At 50.8% G+C, this 14,635-nt stretch overlaps 1 protein-coding gene across 2 annotated transcripts in view; it reads right to left on the reverse strand.

Annotated features, from left to right (window-relative positions):
- BCL7C (BAF chromatin remodeling complex subunit BCL7C) overlaps positions 1-14,253 on the reverse strand; it is a 42,482-nt gene extending 28,229 nt beyond the window's left edge. Inside the window, exons 1-6 of one of the 2 annotated variants that reach the window (XM_065924675.1) lie at positions 13,910-14,249; positions 13,278-13,356; positions 12,812-12,920; positions 12,557-12,718; positions 10,320-10,405; positions 9,360-9,555 (exon numbers count right to left, since the gene is read on the reverse strand). In XM_065924675.1, coding sequence (XP_065780747.1) covers positions 9,430-9,555; positions 10,320-10,405; positions 12,557-12,718; positions 12,812-12,920; positions 13,278-13,356; positions 13,910-14,001 — 654 coding nt within the window. In that variant the 5' untranslated portion in view covers positions 14,002-14,249 and the 3' untranslated portion in view covers positions 9,360-9,429. Of the gene's footprint in view, positions 1-9,359; positions 9,556-10,319; positions 10,406-12,556; positions 12,719-12,811; positions 12,921-13,277; positions 13,357-13,909 lie in introns of those variants that run through there. The other variant, XM_065924677.1, reaches the window with a different exon arrangement.
- Between the last annotated feature and the right edge of the window lie 382 nt (positions 14,254-14,635).

A 14,635-nucleotide genomic window follows, 5' to 3' on the forward strand; every position in this document is an offset into this window, starting at 1 on the left:
TGGCTAAGACTCCGCACCCCCAATGCAGGGGGCTGGGGTTTGATCCCTGGTCAGGGAACTAGATCCCACATGCCACAACTAAAGGTCCTGCATGTGGCAACGAAGACCTAAGATCCCAAGTGCCACAATTAAGACCCTGAGGAGCCAGATAAGTAAATGTGTGTGTGTGTGTGTGTGTATACATATATATATATACATTTTTTTTAAGAGAGAAAGCTGCTAAATTTTATTTATTTTTTCTCCTTCAGGTAAAGGATGCAAAGATACCTCAATCAGGACCACTATTACAGCTCACTATTACTTGACTCAGCCAGATCTGTGAGTACCACAACTTAGCCAGATCTCTGAGTACCACCCCCCATCATCTCCCTGTGGTAAGCTTTTGCCCCTTTATGAAAAGATTCTAGTTGTAAGCACTCAGTATTAGTTAATATTCCCCCAAACAGATCTGTCAGTCAAATCGCAAAAACTTGGTTTATATCCTCCCTACTTCGCCCCCGCCGTGCATCATGACTGTGGAGAAAATCGCCCTGAACCTCACTTTTCTTACTTGTAAAATGAGAACATGCTCCCGAAGTTGTAGTAAGGAGGGGACATATGCTGGACTGAGGATAACGGGGATATAGTAGTTTCCCTGGGCGTAAGTAATTAGAAAAAACCGACTGTGATCGGCTAGTCCCGGGATCCTCATGCCGGCACTACAGCCAAGGAGACTAAAGGCCCAGAGTGCCTCACATGCTGCCCCTGGGAGAAGATGTTGGTCAGAAACTCGGAGGAAGGGGACACGTCGGCACGGTGACCCTGATCTGCCGCAGCTAGGACAGAGAACCAGCCACACACATACCTTTGCTGGTTCCTCGCAACCCAGGGAGCAACCGCGCCCAGAGCGTCGGCGCCGGAAGTCCGCCCGCGGCCTCTCTAGGATGCCGGGCTCTGCGCTCTGTGCCCTTAACCCGTGCGACGCCGAGGCGCGCTTTCCTGGCTGTCGGCCGTTTGGAAGGCGTGCTGCCCTCCTTTGTTTCCAGAAGCTTCACCAAAGGCAGTGAGGGGAGCACGGCCTGTGGATCCAATTCTACAGACAAGGCGACTGAAGTCACCTGGCAGCTGAACCAGACCCCCGCTGCCCCGTTTAGGGCTATCTTCAGTGATTCCAATCACCCCGCTCCAGTTCCCTCACCATATCTTAAAATAGATACAGTAAAACCTCAGCTGAGGTTATTATCGATACAACGGACTTTTACTTTCTTTTCTTTGGCACTGCATTTCCTAAATTTCCTAGAGTGCTTGCAATCCTATCAGTGATTGTGAAACTTAAAGTTTCGAAATATTATTCACTTTACAAAAATTTGGTGTCCATATAGCTTCTCAGGGTACATGATCTGCACTTGGTTCACTCTGCTCCTGGTATATATATAGTAAGTCCCCTACATACCAACCAGTTCCTTAGGAGAGTTCATTCATAACTCCAATTTGTTCCTAAGTCCAACAAAGTTAGCCTAGGAACCCAACTATCACAATCAGCTACAGTAGTACTGTACTGCACTGTAACAGGTTTTTTTTAAATACTTCTCACACACATAATACATAAAAAACAAACACACAAAAATAAAACATTTTTAATCTTAGAGTACAGTACCTTGAAAAGTACAGTACAGCAGCTGGCATCCAGGGGCTGGCATCCAGTGAACAGGCAGGAAGAGTTACTGACTGGAGGAAGGAGAGGAGGTGGGAGATGGTAGAACTGAAGGGTCGTCAGCAATAGGAGATGGAGAGCAAGCTGCAATTTCACTCATGCCTGATGCTGATGGCACAGATTCTGGTTCCTTGCTGGATTCAATTCTATCTAGCCTCTTGAAAAAAAAAACAATCCAGTAATGGACTGAGTAGTAGCACTTTTTCTCTCATTATAGATGACCCAGTAGTGCTGGATAGCGTCCTGAACAACATTCACGTACCATTCTATGTTCAGGTCCTATGCCTCAAAAACTAAAACTGCCTCCTCAGATAAAATCATCTTGTCATTTCCATCATTGTGTATCACTTCAGTTCTTCTGTTACTTCTTCCTCTTGTCTCTCTTCGTCCTTCCTCTGGGCCTTCAATTCCATCAGGTCTTCATTAGTACAGTACAATAATTTCTCAAAGGGTTTCGGGAAGTTCCCAGGCAGCTACCATATCTGCACTCGTGGCCTTGCCACTTTTCCATTGTGAAGGTTGACTGTAGCTTTGAACCATGGCTGGCATTAAAGATGCACCCTCTGATTCTTCGCCCTGTTTCTTCTTCAAGCCTTCATAAAGGCTTTTTAGCTTTCTCTTGAATCAGCATTAAGGTGAGCCAGATTTGACACTGATGCTGATCCTGCATCCACACTCTGAGAAGTTTCTCCATCCCCTCTATCAATTTTCCATGCTTCTTTGACACTATTGTTGACATCATCGGCACAGTGGACTTCACTTCACATGTTCCATGATCTTGTCCTTGTTCTTTAGAATCCTGCTGATGGTTGAATGATTCATGTTTTAAGAATGAGTGACATCTACCATCTTTTCACTTTGCTCCGCTCTCTCAATTATTTTCATTTTTGTTTCCACCGTTACCACTTGCTGCTTCTTAGCAGCTACACTGCTGCTGCTTTTACACTTGCTTCTGGGCATCCTGGGCTTGGAATAAAGATACTGTTCTACTGTACTCTATACAGTACTGTACAGCAAAATACACCAAAGCACAACCACTCGTAGAGGATGCACGTGACAGTGTACACCAGACACGTGAACTAACTTACGTGACTGGACATACGAACACATTTGCATCGTGGAAAGTTCGCAACTTGAAGGTTCTCATGTAGGGGACTTACTGTATATGGAAAAGATAATATTGGCTCCATGTATCAGATGAGACAACTAAGGTCTAGATAGGGAAATGACTTGCCCAAGATCACACAGTACAAATCACCTGAACCTGGAATACCTCCATTCCTATTCTGTGTCCTGAACCCTTCACATCACCACAGCTGCATCCCAGAGCTGGAGCAACAAAGGAGGGGACAGGCAGAAAAGTCATTGCCAACAGACAAATATAAGGGAACAGAGTAAGTTATTGTGCTCTGCCCTTGCACTTGCCCGGTGCAGGGACCTGGGGGTCACCAACCAGCTATAGCCCTGCCTTCAACTGACTTGGAGAGTTCACCCATTGCTGAGTATGCCAATTCCAGATATGCATTCTGAAACTGGGCAAACAACTACAGGATGGGTTTGGGACCCTCTGAGCCCACTGTGAGAAGGACCTGAGTTAAAACTCAATGGATCATTTGATCTCAGTAAAGCTACGGGTCTCCAAGAGAACAGAGAGTTGAATGCTATAGTAGAAATGTAATAGGAAAAGGAGTAGGATTTGCCAATGGAGAAGGGAGATGGTCTTTCATTCACTGATCACTAACAAATGCCTACTACTTACCAATCACTACAGAAGGCCGTGCAACAGAAATGAACAACGTGGCCTTACTTTATCACAGGAAGTGAGATGTCAAGTGAAAGAGGAAGTCTGGTGACTAACCCAGAACCTGACCTAGTCTGAGGATCAAAGAACCTCCCTAAAGGAGGTGAGTGCTAAGCCAAGGCCTGAAAGATAGGTAGGCATTGGCCAGGAAGAAAGAGAAGAGGAGGAAGAGAAGGGTTTCTCTGGCAGAGGGAAGAGCGAAGGCTAAGACGGGAACTAGCTTGGTCAGCTTCTGTATGGTCGTGGGTCAGATGGTAGAGAGCTCAGGCAGAGGGGTGAGAGTGGTGAGTGAGTGGGTGAGTGAAAGTCGCTCACTTGTGTCCAACTCTTTGGGACCCCCATGGACTATAGAGTCCATGGAGTTCTCCAGGCCAGAATACTGGAGTGGGTAGCCGTTCCTTCTCCAGGGGAATCTTCCCACCCCAGGGATTGAACCTAGGTTTTCCCCATTGCAGGTGGATTCTTTACCAGCTGAGCCACCAGGGAAGCCCAAGCGAGAGAGGTGGACCGGGGCCAAACTGAGCAGGGCCTGGTCTGCCACGATAAGGAGTTTGGTGGGAGAACTGCATGGGTAAAGGTAGGTGGGAAAGAGCACCACGAGGCCCATGTGGCAGGTCAGGAATGAGGCAAGCACCCTGGAAAAAGAAACGAAGAGGCTGAGGAGGTGAGCAAGGACCAGGCTGGAGAGTTCAGACTGGCCTACTGGCCATGCAAGTGAACCTGAACAAGCAGAGCAAGGCGTGAAGGGGTGATGGGGACTGTGGGGACCAAAGAACACATGCTTCACCTCCATGGGCAGCCAGCCCTCTGTTCCTCTGGGTGATGACCATCCTTGTTAGCAGATTCTAATCTCGGAGCATCTGCTTTGTCAACGGAGGCCGGGAGTCCAGATTTTTACATGAAATCACTTGATTTTAAGTGCTGGCAACATGTTCAATACCATGTAAGTCAAGGAAGTCCTAGCCATAGGCCACTGGTTCTCAAATTTTGCAGGATATTAGCATCACCTGTGGAGCCGATGCCCAAGTCATGCCCTATACCACTGAACATGTCTGGGGCTAGAAGCTAGGCATCAAAAGTTCCCAGGTGGTTCCAATGTGCAACAAAGTTTGAGAACCACTGCTGTAGGCTGAGGATATCCTTTGGGTTGCCAGACAAAGTCATGGGGAGTCATGTGAAGTTTTAGAGCTAGGGAGCAGCAGAACGGTTGTATAAGGAAAATCAGTCCTTAGAAGGAAGGACGTGTAGTGTGGAGTGAGAAAGGGCCTGGGGCTCAAGAGGCAGTGGTGGGATCCTGCTAGGGTGACCAACCATCCCAGCTTGCCAAGGACTGAGGGCTTCCTGGGAATGGCACTTGAAAGGTTAACATAGGGAAAAGTCCTGGGCAAACCAGAATGCTTGGTCACCCTAGATTCTACCTCTGATATAGTTCTGTCTGGGGACTGATGGCGCCAGATATTCTAGAAAGGGCCCTGAGAAAAGGCTATCCATCTCTCTGGGATGCCCTTATCCAGGGCTCTGAGCACCAGCCTTGACATACTTGCACAGGGAGCTAGAATCAGCGAGGGGACTTGGAACCATCTGCTCTCTGCCTGGCAGAGCACTCCCAGTCAGAGCTAAGTGTACAGCCTACAACCCAGCAATAGGGAGGAACAAACCACTGATCCAAGCAACAGTGTGGCCGACTCTCAAAAACATTACGCTGGGTGAAAGAAAGCAGACACCAAGGAATGCCTACTATCAAATTCCATGCCTGTGAAGTTCAAGAACAGGTTAACCTAATCAAAAGCAAAATTAGATCAGTGCTGCCTCTAGGGAGTTGGGACAAGGAAGAGCCAACAGGAAACTTTCCAGGGGGAGACAGTGATGTCGTTGATAAGGGCTTGCATTATGCAGATTATATATCTGTTGAAACACAGTTAACGCCTGTGCATTTTGCTATATGGATAGTTTGCCTCAAAGGAAAAGAAAAACCTGGACTCTAGTCAACACTGGACTCTAATTGACATATATGCCAAAGTGTTGAGAGGGAAGTATGCCATTTTGTGCAGCTTATTTTGAAATGTATAAAGAAAATAAGAAAGGTGGATGGGTGGGTGGATAAGGATATGTGGTACAGCAAACAGTAAAATGTTAGAGCATCTAGGTGGTAGGTGTTCTCAGTGCTACCTGTACAATTCTTCCAATTGTGCTGTAAACTTTAAAACTCTATATAATAAAATATCGAGGAAAAAAAATCCTCTAAATCTGATCATGTTACTGCTCTGCTCACACCCCTTCAATGGTTTTTCATCTCACTGACAATGAAAGCCAGGTCCTCACAATGGCCTCAAAGAAGGATGACCTTACACTCTAGTTATCCCAGGTTTCATCTGTTATCTGGGTATAACTGTTAATACTGGGTTGGCCAAAAAATTCATTTGGGTAAGATTCATAATCCGTAACATTATGGAAAAACTCAAACAAACTTTTTGGCAAACTCAATACATCTCCTTTTATCCTCAAAGTTTGAATGACACATTATGGGCCTGACTTGCCTCTGAGGCCCTACTGACCTCACTTCCCTCCCCTCTGTCCTCCCATCCCTCCACTCCAGAGGCACTGACCTCATTTCCAGCCATGTGCCCCCTCAGGGCCTTTGCACTGGCTATTCCCTCTTTCTGGAATGTTCTTCACCCAGGTAAGCACAAAGCTCTCCCCCTTACTTCCTTCAAACTTTTCATCAGATATCTGCTCCATAAGGCCTCCCCTGAATTTCCAATTTCACAACTGCAGTCTCCTCTTTCCCCACCTCCCTTACCCTATTTTTTCTAAAGTACTTATAATTTTTTACATAAGATCTAATTTACTGATGATAAGGTCCATGAAGGCAAAGATTTATTTTCCATTAAGTCTATGCTGTATCCCCAGGGCCTTGAATAGTGCCAGGCAAACAGTAAGTGCACAATAAATACATGTTGCTATAATTAGCAGCTGGGTGGACAATGGATGGGTGATGGACAAGAGCAAAGCAGAGAAACTCATTGAGAAGCACCAGCAAAACACTGGGACCCCAAAGAAAGGGCCAGAAGGTGGGAAGATTATTTAGAACAGGGATTTCATGAGACAGAGTGCCTCATCAAATGTTGACTCTGACTTCTGGGTGCTCCCACCTTGGCCAACTCCTGGGATTGTGGGCCATTTCTGGGGAATCGCAGGGGGGCAATGCTGGGAACAGGTTGGGAGGAGGATGAGGCTGAGGACCTGTGGGGCATCCCAGGGGAGATGCCTTGAGGGCATGTGGCCCTGAGTCTGGAGGTGGGGGCACAACTTGAAGACAGAGACTTGGGAATCTTAATTCCAGGAGTAGGTGGAACCTTGCAAGGAGAGTTTTCATGAAGAAAAGAACTAGGTCAGAAAATGTTCATAAGGGATATTTTAGGGGTTAGGAAAAGGAGAGAATGACAAAGGAAAAGAATGGTGGGGCATTGGAGGCTAGGGCCCAAGTGCCAAGGGTGAAGAATTTCCAAAAAGAGAGTGTGGACGTGGGGAGGGGGCAGGGAGGGTATGGCAAGGTGATGGTCAGGGGTGTGGCTATGGAAGAGGTGGCCTTTAAAATTACAGAGTAGACTACAGAAAGGGTGCAGGCAGGCTTGGGCCGAGGGACAGATGCCCAGAGGCATCCACTGAGGCCTTGGGCCAGGAGAGGGATAAGAATGGGGGAGACTGAAACTTCAGCTTTTCAAGGCTACTTGGAAATAACTTCTTTCCCAGTCTCACTGGCAAGTGAGTCTCTGCCCTCTACCCCTACTGCTGAACATCCTCATCTATAAAATGGGGTAATAGGGAAAACAAAAACCATTTATTGAGCACTTACTATGGACCAAGCTGAGAACTCTCTCTCTCCATGTATCCCTTCATTTAATCCTCACAATCATCTCACCAGGCTGATATTACTATTATCTCCATTGTACAGATAAAATAACTGAGGCACAGAGAAGTTAAGTCCCTTGCTCAAGGTCACAGAGAGAATGAATGGAAATGCTGAGATTCAAACCCAGAGTCTGAATTCTGGGCCTTAATACTGTACTAATCCATACAAAGCACTTTACAGAGCACTCTCGTTACCCCATGGGGTGATACATGAGATGACCCACACAGCCCCAAAACGGTTGAGATTATTACCACATGTGCTGGGCTGAATCATGGCCCTCCAAAGATGTCCATGCCCTATCTCTGGAACCTGTGATGATGTTACTTTACACGGCAAATAAGATTCTGCTGATGTGATTAAATTAAGAATCTTGAGATGGTAAGATTATCCTAGATTATCCTGTAGGTTCAAAGCAATCAACTGAGTCTTTAATAGAGGGAGGCAGGAGAGTCAGAGAAGAAAAGGTGACAATGGAAGCAGAGAGAGAAAGGGAGTTTGGAGGATGCTACTCTTGCTGATGGATTTGAAGATAGAGGCAGGGGCCACAAGACTTGCAGGTGGACTGCAGAAGCCGGAAAAGGCAAGCACACACGTCCTCCCCTATAGGCCCTGGAAGGAATGAGCCCCTGCTGACACTTTTATTTTAATCCACTGAGAGTAATCTTGGAAATCTCTCCTCCAGAATGCTAAGGTAATAAATCTGTGTTGTTTTAAGCCACTAAGATTGTGATAATTTGTTACGCGATGACAAAAAATGAATATACCACATCACTGCACATCTGGCTCCCCTGACCAGCCTGTCTCAAATATTACTACTGCAGCTGCTATCAGGAAATACCCCTAAATTTTTTAAAAAGTTCTTTAAAGTTTCAATATGGTCTTCTCTGAACCTCAGTCTCTTCCTTTGTTAAAAATAGAGTTAACACACCTGACTCTGACTCTCTGCCAGGCATAGAGTGAAGGTTTCTTACATTATTTGAAGGTTCCCACAAACCACTGCAGCAGATGAGGCCTAGCTATTGTCCCCATTGCTCAGATGAACAAACTACAGCTCAGAGAGGGAAAGGAGCCCAGCATCGAGTCATAGGGCTAGTGAGTAACAGAGCCAGGACTTCTGACTTCAGATCTACCATGCTGAGGTGCGTGGCTCAGAGTCCAGCTCACGTGCCACCTCCTCAGAGAAGCCTTCCTGGAGAGCCTCAGCTCACTCATTCATTCATCAAATAGTTACTGTGACTGTTCTATGCTGAGTGTGCTGCTAGGCATGGCTGGGACCAAGTTCTGCTCTCAGCGGCCCACAGCCTAGTGGATGAGACAGATGCACAAACCCACCGTCCCCCAACACCCTGATCAATACTGGGACAAAGGGAGAGAAACAGACAGGGTGGTGGTGTGGGGGCCCAAACGGTGGGAGAAACTCACTAAGCCTGCAGTCAGGGAAGGCTTCCTGGAAGAGGTAGCAATTGAGATGAGGACAAGGAAGATTCCACTAGGAGTGTGGGCAAGGATCCACTGGAGGAATGGCTGACCAGAGGCAGGGAGGCACCAGACTGTAGCTTCCTGGGGGCAGGGAACAGGTTGGGTCATTGCACACCCCAAAATCCCACTGGGCCTCTATGTTCCTGTGTGTGAATGGGAATCACAGGCCTAGTAGCCTAGAGCTTTGGTAATTGCTGGGCCTGGGCAGGGCTGAGCAGGAAGAAAAGGGGTCCTGGGGATTCCCAAGGGCGGGACAGCCAAAGGCAGGGTCAAAGGTAAGGGGGACAAGAGAGTGGAGAGAGGGTGGGGGAGGCAGGGTCCTGGCTCGAACCCCCTTCCATGTCTGACTCAGGGTGTAGCTATAGGTAGATCCTCCTAGAGCCTCAGTGACCCCCTCTGAGAATTGGAGCATGAGACAAAACTGTCTCCAAAGACCCTCCCCAGCCCTGACGGGGAAACGACATGACACAAAATTACAAAAGGGTCTTTATTTGTAAAAAGCCAAAGGGGCCCCGGGGGCGACAGGACAGGCAGGCCGGCTTCTCAGGGGTCAGGGGCATTTGGGTAGATGCGCTTGAGTGGGGGGGCGCCCTCCGAGTCCTCGGGATCACCCTGGGCTGCCTCGGGGACAGATGGCACGGGCTCAAAGACGGGGTAAGCTTCAGGGGCCTGGAGAGGAAGGGTGGACAGGCGTGAGCTCCACCCCAACCCAGGAGTGCAGGCTCCTAGCCCTGCCTTCTCCAAAGCCTCCACTCCACTCCCTTCCCGGACTTGGGAGTCCAGCCCAGGGCCAGGACCCCAGGACGCAAAGTGCGTGTATGCTAAGTCACTTCAGTTGTGTCCGACTCTGTGCGACCCTATGGACTATAGCCCACCAGGCTCCTCTGTCCATGGGTTTCTCCAGGCCGGAATACTGGAGTGGGTTGCCATGCCCTCCTCCAGGGGATCTTCCCGACTCAGGGATCGAACCCACGTCTCTTATGTCTCCTGCATTGGCAGGCGAGTTCCTTACCGCTAGCGCCACCTGGGAAGCAGACTAAGTAAGGCGCCGGAAACAACAACACTGTTTGGGGGAAAGAGGTTGATAATTCTGGAAAACGAATCACACGGTAGTCCTTGTAGGAAACGTCAGAAGTTTGTGGGAGACTTTTTAAAGCTAAATTACATACTTAGGATTCAAAAAATAACTTGAAGGTGCACCACGATCTTTTCAGGTTTTTAATGGTCTTAAGTCAGCCCCCATCCAGCCTGCACGATTTTGTTTCTAAAACACCCTTTTCTTTTCAGTCCCAAGAACCCAGCCTAGAAACCTTTAGCTGTATCCAAGGCCTACATTTCCCACCTTGACCTCAAGAGTGCAGCCCTCAAGCTTTTAGCAACCCCACAGCTCCCCATTCCTTCCAAGACCTGGGAGTCCAGGTGGCCACTCTCACCTCAGCCTCCAACAATTCTGGAACAGGCTCCTCCTTGGTCAACATGGGGGGTTCATCCGTGCTGCCTGCAGGTATGCCCCCAGGATCTGAAACATGAAATTAACAGACGTTCCCTGAGCCACTGCAGAGACCAGGAGGGAAACCCCCGAGTCACATAAGCCTGTGGGCTATGGGAGCACTCCGTGGGGAGCCAGATCCCTAGCTGCAACCCAGAAAGAAAACACAGGAAGGACATGTAGGTGGGATCTTGACAGGTGAGTAGATCTGATCAGGTAGACAAGTGGGGAGCTGGAGTACATTTCAGGTAGAGGCAACAGAAGCTTGGCAAGCACAGATCTGGGTGCTGGACTCCGTGCGTGTGTGTGGGTGCTAAGTCACTTCACTCGTGTCTGACTTAGTACAACCCAATGGACTGTAGCCCGCCAGGTTCCTCTGTCCACGGGATTCTCCAGGCAAGAATACTGGAGTGGACTGCCATGCCCCCATCCAGGGGATCTTCCTGACTCAGGGATCAAACCCGAGTCTCTTTATGTCTCCTGCATTGGCAGGTGGGTTCTTTACTACTGAGCCACCTGGGAAGCCCAGGGTTGGACTGCCTGGGTTCAAATTCTGACCTTGGGCAATAACTTTATTTCTCTAAGCCTGTTTCCCTGTCTGTATAATGGGGATAATTGTAGTAATGACTGGGTTCCCTGATGGCTTAGTGGGTAAAGAATCTGCTTGTAAAGCAGGAGGCACAGGAGATGCCGGTTCAATTCCTGGGTGGGGAAGATCCCCTGGAGGAGGACATGGCAACCCATTCCAGTATTCTTGTCTGGAGAATCCCCATGGACAGAGGAGCCTGGTGGGCTTAAAGTCTAAAGGGTCACAAAGAGACACAACTGAGTGACTACACCACATGCATAGTAATTACCACACGAGACTGTTGTAAGGATTAAATGAGACAGGAAAAGCCAATTAGCACAGGGTCTGGCACATAGTAAGTGCTCAATAAATGCGAATTATTGTCTTTATATTAGTAAAGGTACAAAAGTGTGTGCTATGATCTATACATGGAACATAGGCCCAAATCAGGGTGTTCTTGGATGGGAACAATGAGGTCAGCAGGGGACAGTTCATGAAGGGCCCAGAGTGCCAGGTTGAGGAGTCAAAGTCATAGGGAGTCACTGAAGGCTTTGCAGCAGGAAAAGAACCTTGTCAAACTTGTGCTCAGTGGGGGTACAACTAGAGGAGGGGAGAGCCCGGAGACTGGAGCTAGGCGTGGGTGGGAGAGATGACAGAGCTGGGGAGGCAGGGGAAAGCAAACGCACGGGGGAAGTGAATCTGACCAGACAGGGGACTGACTCTAGGAGAAGACACAAGAGGAGGGCTCATGCCCAAGATCCTAGCTCATTGGCTGTGTGTGCTTAGGTAACTTACTTAACCTCTCTGAGTTTTGGTTTCTCATCTATAAATAGAGATCATAACCCTCACTGGGTTGTAGTGAGGGTTAAATGAGATAAAACATGGAAAGAGCTTAGAAAGGTGCCTAGCATACAGTGAGAGTTCAGTAAATATTAGCAGTTATATTATCACTTATTATTAATTACTCTTATGATCATCACAATTATTTTATCGTGCATGCATGTTCGGTCGTGTCCAACTCTATGGGATTCCATGGACTGTAGCCCACCAGCCTGTCCAGCAGATTACCCTGGCAAGGATACTGGAGTGGGTTGTCATTTCCTTCTCCAGGGGATCTTCCCGACCCAGGAATCGAACCAGGGTCTCCTGCATTGGAGGCGGATTCTTCACCAGCTGAGCTACCACGGCTGTTGTTGTTCAGCCACCCAGTCATGTCTGACTCTTTGAGACCTGATGGACTGAGCCACCAAGGAAGGCCCAGCAAATACATACTGGGCACCTCCTATGTGTTCCATGGTGTTCTGAGGATAATACCAGTGAACAAGGTCAACGTGGGCCCAACAGTCAGGAAGCTGACATGAGGTGGGAAAGAAAGCTATTTAACTAGTACAAAGCTAAATCTACATGAAGATCTCAGACAGTGATAAACGATCCACAGAAGCTAAGAAGCCAGAGAAGGAGAGAGACAGTCCCAAGAGGAAGGGCGGTGACTTTCCACAGAACTCAGGGAGGCAACTTAGGAGGAAGGGCTGGCAGAGGGGCAAGCTGGTGGCTTCCACTTTGGAGGGGAGAAGGCTCAGAAGAGTGGGCTCCTGGGAGGCACCTGGTCCTACCTCTCTCCTGGCCCAGCTGTGGGGGCTGAGCATCCTCTGGGACCCCTTCCGGTGGTCCAGCAGGTGACACAGGGCGGCTGGGCTGGGGGGTGCCCCCAGGGCTGGGCTCCGTGCCCTTCTGCAGGGAGCCTTCCGAATGGAAACTCTGGTTACTGTTCTCATCTGTGGGGGAAAAAAGCCAAAAGGGTTGGGTCTGAGGCCCCAGTCCTCTCCCTTAGTGCCCACAGCCCCCCACATCTCAGCATCCCTACCTACCATTGAGATCCAGCAGGATGAGAGGGCCGCCCCCTCGGGGACTGGCGCCCCTGCCCCTCCGCTCCCGGCCTCGGGATCTCTCTGCCCCTCCACCTGCCCTCCGGCGCTCCTGGGGGTTAGAGGGCTAAGGGTCAGAGGCAGCTTTCCGGTTAGCACTTGCCAAGCCCCCACTGTGCAAATAAAGAAACTGAGGCAGAGAGAAGCGGAAGGCCCTGCAGGAGGTGACAGGTTGTGCACCGCTGGGTTAGGTCTTGAAGCCGAGGTAGGGGCGGCGGGGGACCGAGGTCTGGTCGGGGGGAGGGGAAGAGGCGGAGTTGCTATTAATTGTTAACATCTGTCTGTGCTCCTGCATTTGAGCTCTGAGTGGAGACTGGAGGTGGAGGCCAGGGTGGGGAGGGGCTTGCCTGAGGTTACACAGAAGGGCGGCCTGGGACAGGGTGGTGGGGGAAGGGGGGAACGTGCTCACCTCCTCCTGGGGGTCCACCACTGGCACCCACTTGAAGATACGAAGGGAAGTGTCGCCCACAGTCACCCAGCGCTTCTCCCTGTGGGACAGTGGGGGGATTGGGTCAGAGAGGCCTGAGGGGAGGGCCACCCCGGGAGCGGGACACATCTGGGGATACCCCGAGATGTGGGGGTAATGCCCTGATGGAAGGGGCACTTTTGCTAAGAGGACACAGAGGGAGAAACCCTGCAGACCCGAGGGCACAGATAGATGGGGGGGGGGGTGCTTCTAGACAGAGTGTGACTTGGGGTCGCGGCTCTGCAGACCCCTGGGGTAACACATGGAGAGCTCGGACTCTGAGGCCGGCTGGGGACCTTAGCAATGAAGATCCTCGGGCACACTCGCGGGAGGAGTGTCAAAGCTTCAGGGGGCGGGGCATAAACGGGGGCTCCAGCTTCGGGAGGGCAGGACTGGAGAACACGCTTTGTAGACCCCAGGGTGTAGCCAGAAGGAAGATAGAGCCCCGCAGCTCCGGCGCGCAGCTGGGCGGCACACCTAACAGCTGGGGGCCACAGCTGGCGAAGCGGGGGTAGACTTATCTGGGGGAGGAGTGGCCCACTGGGTCCCGTCCCTGGCCCCGGGGCAGCGCTCACCATCTCCGGACCTTCTCGATGGTCGCCATCACCTTCTTGATGTCATCCTTGGCCCGGCTCCGGGTCTCGGCCCGCACGGTCCGGCCGGCCATGCTGGCGGGGCTGGGGCCCAGGCCGAGCCCGCGGCTGGGCCGCCTCCCGTCCGGCGGGCTCAGGCTCGGCGCCAGGCCGGGGCGCCGCTCTCTCGGCCCGTCGTCCCTCCGGGAGTTGGTCGCGCCCTCCCTCGCTCCCCCAACGCCTCCGCGAGTCCCCGCCCCGCTTCCTGCCGCCGCGCCCCGCCCCGGCCCGTCCCCGGAGCGGCCGGGAGGCGCGGGCGGCCAGAGCCCAGGCCTGGAAGTCGGCCGGCCCCGCCCCAACCGGGCCCGCCCCCTCGGGGCACCCGGACGCGCAGCGCCCCCTGCCCGCCGCCGAGAGGCAGGTTGGGGGCAGCTGGGCGACTGGACGCGCGCGGCGGGGCTGCGGCCGTGCGTTCAAACCACGTGGGCGCCAGGGGGCGCGAGAGGGTCAATGTCCCGTGTGAGACCGCTGAGCGTGGGGACGGCCCCGGGACGCTGCTTGTGTGTGTGTGTGTGTGTGTGTGTGTGTGACTATCAGGTTCTACACTGTGTGTGTGTGTGTGAGACTATCAAGTTCTACACTGTTCTACTACCCTTTCATCCATTCACTCAACAGTCTATTAACTGAGTGCCAATTACGTGCCTGACGCTGCATATAACTGATTCTTCA

Source organism: Muntiacus reevesi, chromosome 2, assembly GCF_963930625.1.
Source record: "Muntiacus reevesi chromosome 2, mMunRee1.1, whole genome shotgun sequence".
In the NCBI taxonomy this organism is placed as follows: domain Eukaryota; kingdom Metazoa; phylum Chordata; class Mammalia; order Artiodactyla; family Cervidae; genus Muntiacus; species Muntiacus reevesi.